This window comes from Chlamydomonas reinhardtii (assembly GCF_000002595.2).
Source record: "Chlamydomonas reinhardtii strain CC-503 cw92 mt+ unplaced genomic scaffold scaffold_31, whole genome shotgun sequence".
NCBI lineage: Eukaryota > Viridiplantae > Chlorophyta > Chlorophyceae > Chlamydomonadales > Chlamydomonadaceae > Chlamydomonas > Chlamydomonas reinhardtii.
In genome coordinates, this window is record NW_025061544.1 from 34559 (window position 1) to 43237 (window position 8679).

Below are 8679 nucleotides of genomic sequence, written 5' to 3' on the forward strand. Positions count from 1 at the left end.
CACGATATAGCTGCCCCCGCACACTCCAAACACATACACCTCTTGTTTTGCGGCGTCATAATCCACATCAATCCGCATTTGTACAGCTGTTCCGTCTTCAGCAACAATGAACGGCAAGTGTTTGAGTTTGTATGCATCTAGAGTTTGTGCTATGACGTCAAAGAACTGTGACACAAACCCTTGCACGATGGGGTAATCGAACTTGGCTCTCAGCCTTTTAGTCCAGCGTATAGAGGGCCCCAGCAGCAGCTCAGAAACATAGTTGTGGACTTTGGGTCCTCCATTATGCAAGAGTGTAAAGTACAAGAGCCTCGTTTCTGGACTGAGCCTGCGCGCTCGCCTGCCTTTCACTAGGGCTTGCCCAATGTCTTTTAGGATGGCCCCCAGCCCAGACTCGCCCAGAACCCCCATATCGTATGCTTCTTGGAATAACTTGCACACAGGTGCAAGATTTTGTTGCTTCAGCTGCATGCCCTGAATTTTCTGGCGCAGCTTCGGTACATGTGCTGACGAGTCTTCCTTCTCCAGTAATAGCCGACTCTGGCGTTTTTGCACTGGGCCCAGGGAGTGCAGAATAATAATAATAATAATTACAACGCCGGCCCATAGGGCCTGGCATGGATTAACGGGGCAAGGTGACTAGGGCGAGAGGGCCCGCCCCCCTCACGCTGACGCCTCACCACGAAAGAGTCACAACCTCCGAAACTACAACCTCCAAGTCCTAGGCCGCTCTTCAAAGTCCACTACATCCAAGCCTGCACACCTAGCATATCGAGCTAGGGAAACGCCGCGTTATAGTAGTGGAGCACTGCCAGTTCGTGCAATCCGCGGAGCCATGGCGCTCCGCCTCGAGCCTTGGATCTTGAGCCTTGTCTTGAACCTTGGACCTCGCCACTAAATCGGTCTTCTGCACCACGACCTTTCTAGGTTGCAGCGGGCATAAGCCCGCAATTGCCACAAGGGCAATTACCTATCGTTCGTGGGATCACCAATCGGTTTCACACCAATCTTTCGCCTTTTGCATAATTGGGCTTTTATCCGGATTTGTACCCGGGTCCCTTCTGCCGTAAGGACGAGTCAAATCGCTAACTGAGTTAGCGATCCGGTGATCAGGGAGTGCAGCTTGTACATCATCTCAATAGTTGTCAAATAATCATTCCTTAAGCCACTGCTGCTGCTGAATGCTGGAAAGCTGAGTGCCAAGCTTAAATGGTATTGGGCCTTCCGATCTGCACGAGCCCACAATGCGCGGTGATTGCAAGCATGCCTGCACAGAAGGCACATGTCATCGCCCTGGGCTGGGACACCATTACACAGCGTGCTGCGGACAAATCTGCAAGTTAACTGGTGTTGGCATGTTATACTGTTACATTGACCCAGTAAGGTAGAATAAGACTGGTGTAAGTCCGGCGTGCCAACGCCGGCTTATATCCCGCCTAGATCGCGCAACGTCCGCATGCAACTTCCCCGGCTACTTGCGCCCGCAGCACCTGTTGCATTGCCCGTTCATCCTCACTTTCCTAGGCACGCTACTTCCTGCATTGCCTAACGTTCGGTGTAACCCGTGTAACTAGTGTGAGTGACAGTCGACCATACCGGCGACTTTCCAACACTCCCACGTGGTCGACGGCACGAACACACGTCAATCATTTCGCACATCCTGCACTACTCATGCCTCCACAGCTAACGTAGCTCCCACGCGACTCTAGCCGTCTCACGCTAGATGGGTCAGTCAATAAATCGCATGTCTTAATCACCGTACGCTTTCCGCTGCATCTCGCATGTCCATTGCATCATCCTACCCACATGCTTATACCGCATCGCATCAATCAATCAATCTCATGTTGCGCACACCGGCAAACATGCTACCAGGCTTGTTTAGTCGGACAAGACCTAACCGTCGTGCTTGCTCAATCCGCAAGTCACACACTTCGCACACACATCTACACCCTTGGCAAGCTAGGCCGCTCGCGCCCTTGGTAGACAACAGCACTGCTTAACCGCAGTACCAACCGCTGCATATAACCCGCAGCTAATCACGCATGCTGCTATCACCGCAGTCATTACGTCACAGTACTTGCATGCCGCAAGTCTGCAGTGTCTGCCACGCATATGGTCCTGCACATGGCTCAGGCACGCACAATCCGGCGTTACCAACTACTGCACGATGGCTCCCACGGAAACCCATGTCCGGTCCCGTAACCATGCTTCTAAACTTCCCCACGCATCACGCGTCGCACACATACTCAGCATACAGCCAGCGCCACGGCCAAGCACGCCGTCACTAGCACAGTACACGCAGCTCCCACGGCCGCGCTTTCCGCTTCAGCCGTTCACAGCGCAACGTGCTGCGGGCTGATGCGCGACGGGTGGTAGTACGTCTCCTTGCCCGTCCGCGGGCAGATGTGCAACCCCGTCTTTCATTGGACTTTGTAGTTGCGGAAAGTGTCTTATATTGGGTTCGAGTTCACATAAGCGTCTGAATGTTTCAGCGTTGATGGATCCAGAAACATGACTGGCGGCCAATGCTGGGCAGGAGAACCCTGGACAACTGGTGGGTCTCAAGCAGCTGACGAGCATGTATTCCGCCTCGAAGCTGTATACTGGGTCAAGTTGCTGGAGATCTTTGGCAATTAAGGCGCAGTGACACCGATAGCAGGCCAGCAGTAGTCTACCCAGGACCCAATTGGATGGAAATAAGAGGCACCGCTCCTTCACCATTTTCCAGTCCTTACTTGAGGTTACTTGGATGGGAGGATCTCCGCAGCAGCACAGAGGTTGATGTGGGGCCTTGCCACAGCAAGGGCATTCACCCAACTACAAGCAAGCATTGGAGGCAACTGGTCAGCTCACTAGCCATGTTCACATAGTTCACATGCTCTAAGCCTTAGCTTCCACTCTAATCCTTCCACGAGCCCTCCATTAGGCATTCCACTAGCTGCAGCACCACCTACACCTTAGGCACCACGCCTTGGGCACAGCCCCCGCCCTGGGCTGCACCACCCCCGCCTTGGGCACTGCCCCCACCATCTCCACGGTCCCCACCATCCCCTCCATCCTTCCCACGGTCCCCACCGCCCTCCCCATCCGCACTATCCCCACCATCCCCTCCATCCCCACCATCCCCACCATCCCCACCTTCCCCACCTTCCCCAAAGCCAGCAACACCAGCAACACCAGCCACGCTGCTTTCTCCTGTGGCCCCTTCTTTGAATCCCTTAGCAACATTGTTACCATCCCCGCTTCGACCCATGTTGCTTTGACTCCACACAATTGGAATCGGAGCCAAAGGACCCGACCGCTCAGAAGCTGGAGCCACACCCGCCGAGGTGGAACCTAGATGCCTAAAGGCGCCGGGCGTGGTACTCACATCAGCAGGCAGACCCAGGGGCTCGGAAGGCTGAGTCTTGGATGTATGTGCAACTATGTGCGGCGCCGCAGCCTTGTAATCGTCGATGACTTGCTTAAATGCTTGCCACATCTTCAAGCCCGCCGACGGCATGCCGTCGGGAGTGGGCGGGCACTCGATCATAGTTGGATCGACAGGAGTTGCCTGCACAAGATAGGATGTAATGTGGCCAAGCACAGGATCGAATGTTGTGGTCCAGCCAAGATGGGATTGGGATTGCCCTAACCGTAACCAAACTCACCGGCTTGGGCTGGGCAGTCTCCACTGTAGTATGGGTACCGGTTTCACGCAAGGATTCAAGAGAATGTCGCACGCCGATGATGTAGCCCAGTCTAGCCGCCTGCATCCCACGTTGATGTACTGCCCGCACGCAGTGACTTCTGATCTCGGCTAGGTTGCTGTTGTTGTTCTCACTGATTCTGTTAACGCTGTTGCACACCAGGCACTGGAAGTGCATGCTCCCTGTCCTAGCGCGCTTCAGCTCACGCCCAATCTCCTCGCCGGATCGCTTTCTGTTGGGACCAGCGGCGCCCTCGCTGGCTGACCCGCTGGGCGGAGGGCCAGCATGAACGTCAAGAAGCATGTAATGACCGCAGCCGTCCGGAGCTGGCAGCCTGAGCTGGCTGGCCAATGTGCCTCCATTGTCAAGCCACCACATCTCTGCAATGTCCTTGCTAAAATCCGAAGTGTTGGATCTGGTGCTGCCCGTATCCTTGAGCATCATTTCTCGTAATTTGGATAAGGAGTCCTCTACTGACTTGCCGCTCTGCTGCCCCTGCGTTGAGCAACTATGTCAACAATATCAGACATCCGTCTGTTTGGTTGCACCTCACCTGTGCGGAACCGGAGCCCGCTGCGCGGTTGGGGGCTCCCGGTGCCGGGCGAGGTCCCTCCGCCCCCGCCTTGATGTTCGAAGGAGTCGCATCTTGGGGAGGCGGATCTCGCAGGAACTCAGCCATGATAATGTTCATAGCGCCCCTCATTGCTTTGGCCACCCTCGGGTCCGCGTTTGTGGGCCGAAGCAGCACCTCTACCACCTGCTCGACCGCCGTGAAGCGCGCGGCTTCCGAGCCGGCCAGCAGCTTTTCGCGATCCCAGCCAAAGCTAAGTACAAGCCCCAACGGGGTTTCATGCTCAGAAAAGATTTCAATTGCTTCGTCCGCGGTGTTAGGAAACGCCGGTTTAATTTTGGCTGATATATCAGCCCAAGTAAAGTCCATTTTGCACCTGGCATAACGTGTCTATAACAATAACAAGCAAGGCCAATAGCACGACTATGTAGCACCGCAGATGGCCCATGTCGTTGTACTGCCGTCGGCCTCATGTATGTATAATTGACAACTCACGCATGCCTGCAATCAATCATTCATATCATTGAACTAGACCTAATTTTACTACTAAAGAAGAAGGCCTGCGGTGCAGCGGACTCTGGTGCAACTGACTCTATCTGGCTGGCGGGTAGGGTTTTGTTGCACCTTTACATGCCTGCTTGAGCTCAGACTTTTGGGTGAGGGCCAGGGCTACCAGGGCTGGACAGGTTCTGATATTAAACTTTACATGCGAGCATGACACTGCTGTATCATTACTGCACGCATATATAAGCATGCATAACAGGCTTTGGGCAGCCAACCGCCAAGCCATGGTGCAAAACCCAACATTCCGCACCACCCATCATTCCCGCTCCCAACTGCCAAAGGCACAGTAGGCACAGTGGCACCAGCCGGGCACAGAAGCCTCTTACATTGTGTGATACGGTTCGTGCCTTAGCCCCCAGCCCCCACCCCCACCGGCCCCGCCGCCCGGCCCCCAACCTGACACGGTTCGTGCAGTCCGCCCCCCTGCCCCCAGATTGCATTGGTTACAAGAGGGACCTGCTGACGCAGTTCACGAGCAAGTGACGTGGAGAACGAACACCCTGCTCTGGACCCCAGGGGCGTGCCGCCTGCAGCGCCTTCGGCCTACTCTAGCTCTAGTAGGCTTGCTCCCATAGGACGCTCCTCCCGCCATACCGAACATGTTACTAGGTGCCATCACTCCGCCTCGCTCCTCTTCCATTATGACACTTCGTGATCGACCACGGCAGAGGTTGCTTAGCGATAAGTTGGTGTGCAACGTCGGTTCAGACCCAGGTTCGATCCTCCCCAAATTCGGTACAGGGGAAACCTCCGTGCGTATTCAAATCACGCACAGGCGCTCCGCAGGGACCGCACGGCTCTTCAGTCGTGTCCTTGTCATGCGTGGCTAACGTCAGATAAGAGAGCGGTCGTGAAGTGCCGGCGAAGGGGCCGGACTCTGGAGCGATCCAGAGTTTCAGTTGAGATGTTGCCCGACAGTCGGCATTACCTGATCCCCCGATCTCAGGTACCGAAAGCCGTGAGGGTAGATCATCCGAGCAATCCACCCCGCTCCCACCGGTGGGCAGGACCGGCAAATGATAAGGTGGTCGTGGTGACTTCCCGCCTTCTCTCGAACTGGGTTGAGAGATGATCAGCGAAGGCGTTGCCCCGTTAATACATGCTAGGCCCTATGGGCCAGCGTTGGGATTATTATTATTATTATGACACTTCGTGGTCTGTTCAGCTTCATACTTCCATCTGCTCTTCGCTCAATCCAATAATAATAATAATTACAACGCCGGCCCATGGGGCCTGGCGTGGATTATCGGGGTAAGGTGGCTAGGGCGAGGGGGCCCATCCCCCTCGCGCTGCCACCTCACCACGCACTCAGAGGAGGTGTGGGGGAGCCGTGGCTCACCCACCTCTCGGTTTGAGTTCCTGCTCGGTTACTCGGCGCATTTTGATAATGCCGCCCGCACTGTTCACAGCGTGTGTGTGGAGCCTCTCTCCGCATACTCGTGCGGCTGTGTGGGTCACCCCAAGTTGAGAGGTGAGCAGCTTAGTGAGGTTGCAAGGGATGGCCCCAGTCACTCCGAGCGCAAGGCATTCATTGGTGGAGTAGTGGACCGTCCATCCGGCCGCTTCCAGCAGTCGCTTGAGTTCTTGGTGTTGTTGAGATTTTTCTTCCCGCTTGTCCAAATGGCGAACGTCAGAGCTGTAACCGATTTCAAGGATATAGATGGGCAGCCGTGCTTTGTTCAGGGGCGGGCGGTACCCTTCTCTATGTGTTTCATGGGCGGGCAGGTTTGGGATGAACAGAATGTCAGGTCTGAGCCTTGTAATAAGGGGTGATGATGTCCTCTCCGCAGCCAGCCAGGCGGGGGGGCGTTGTGCAGACGCATAGTGTGGCAGGTCGGCTAGGGGGCCCGCGTCCATGACCATGAACCCGTTCCCGTAGGTCCCTTTGGAGATGCATTTGGCGACACGCTGGACTGCCCAGTTGTGCCGGTTGATGTACGCGCCTTTCATTTTAGGGTGTGTGCAACCTCCGAGGATGTGCCCGCCGGAGTCAGGGGTGTGGCAGAGGGGGCAGTTGCCGTTCCCTCCCAGGCGGTAGCGCCGTTTAAGCTGTGCGTTGAAGAGGTAGCCGTAGCGGGCGTAGAGTATTTGCTTGACCAGCCAGGGGTGCCTGGTGGAGCTGGCGAGGGTGCGGTTGCTGAGGGTGGGGCACATGTTGGCAGATGCTTCCGCCCATTGCTCCAGCACTGGTGTATTATTGGTAAAGCCTTGTTGTGCTTCGGGGGGCAATGAGTTCAGGACTCCACGGTTTAGGTCACTTAGGTAGAAATTGTCAGAGTTGCGTTTGGGCCACCAGATGTTGGACCACGGTTCGTCTGGTGCTAAGCGTATGGCCTGCCCCATGGCCTCCATGTCGTTGGCAGCGACTTTGGCGGCACCTTTGTCAGCTTCCTCGTTGCCGTGGAGCCCTGTGTGAGAGCGGACTTTCAGCAGCTGGACTGGGACCCCGGCGTCGGCATACATTTGTAGCTCGTGGAGTATGTTTTCCAGCAGGTTTTTATGCTTGGATAGTAGGAGTCGTTGTGGTGCAGTAAGGGCTCGGCGGATCAAGTAGAGAGACACTAGGGAATCACTGGCTATGGTTACTTGGGTCATGCCCAGCAGACAGAGTCGGGGGCGGATGTATTCTAACGCAACGAGAATGGCTGATAGTTCGGCTCTCTGGATTGTGTTGGTGCTGTTGAGGCCGCCTGGTTCGACGTATATGTGTTCGGTCTGTTGGGACCACGCGCAAGCACCGAGTTTGTTCATTTCGTTGCCATCTTCACCGGCTGCAACTTTGATGCAAGATCCGTCGGTCCAAACAATGGTGGCGGCATCGTACAGGTAGCTGCTCCGAGTGGGGAAGGCAGCTCGTGTGGTGTAGAGGGCAGAGAGCGTGGGCATGGGCGTAGGGCATGTGTCCAGGCCCCGTGCTGCTGGGGCTTGGGGTCTAGTTAGCTGCTTTGCACGGGCTTTTGCACGGTGGCTGTATGGTCGGCCCGGTGGGGCTGTTCGGTCACGGGGGAGGGTTACGCGCGCGGGCCACTCCAGTGGTTGTCGGCGCCCTGGGGGTTGCGAGGTCGGTGGCGGCACCGCTCCAAGTTCGGCCAGGGAGGTTTGGAGACGTGTCAGGTTGTTGTTGGAGTTGAGTGCTTGTACCCCTGTGGTGTTCGCAATGAGGAGTAGCTGCAGGCCCTGCTTGCTGCTGGCAGCCTCGTCGGCCGCCCCAAGGCCATCTAACATGCTAGAGGCGGATACGCCAGGCGGAATCAGGGCCAGGATGGTGACATGTGGACTCGCAAGGCACCGGCTGGCGGCGCCTTTGCCTTGTGGGATAATCATGAAGGTAATGGCGGGGGTGGCCTGGTGTTCTAGGTGTTCGATCGATGCTGTTGCCCACGCCAGTGCCTTTGTGCAGGCGTCTGGGTCGGGGTCAGGGTGGGCGAGGGAAAGGCCATCAAACGGGGCCGTGTACGCATCATGTGAGGCCCCGAAGAGGGAGTCAGCTGCGTGTTGGCTGTAATATTTAGTGGCCCGGCCCGAGCAGTTGAGTGGAGAGGCAAAGCGTTCCACCAGCGCCACTGGGCGGTCAGGGTCTGAGTGTGTCGAGGCAAGGCAGTTATACAGCGCCAGCTTCAGGGACTCGGGGAGAGAGCGCTCACGTGCGGGGGCCGACTTGCATGTCTTGCCTTTGCTGTCTACCCGTGTGCGGAGTAGCAGTTTAGCCAAGTCTTCCGGGAAGCCCCCTTGAGATCGGTGCGGGCTGGTTGCGTCATGGTGGGTAGATAGGGCGTGTTCATACCGAGCTTTAAGAGTCAGCAAGGTACTTAGCGTAACGGATGCTATGTGGCGTCCGGTAGGGTTGTAGACGTG

General features: G+C 56.3%; 1 protein-coding gene across 1 annotated transcript; it reads right to left on the reverse strand.

The window, feature by feature from the left end:
- Positions 1-1354: 1354 nt before the first annotated feature.
- Positions 1355-4647, reverse strand: CHLRE_31g758497v5 (uncharacterized protein). The gene is made up of 2 exons (XM_043073010.1): positions 4243-4647; positions 1355-3957 (listed from the first exon to the last, which is right to left on the reverse strand). The coding sequence occupies exons 1-2, from the start codon at positions 4390-4392 to the stop codon at positions 3892-3894; spliced, it is 216 nt and encodes a 71-aa protein (XP_042914066.1). The 5' UTR covers positions 4393-4647; the 3' UTR covers positions 1355-3891.
- Between the last annotated feature and the right edge of the window lie 4032 nt (positions 4648-8679).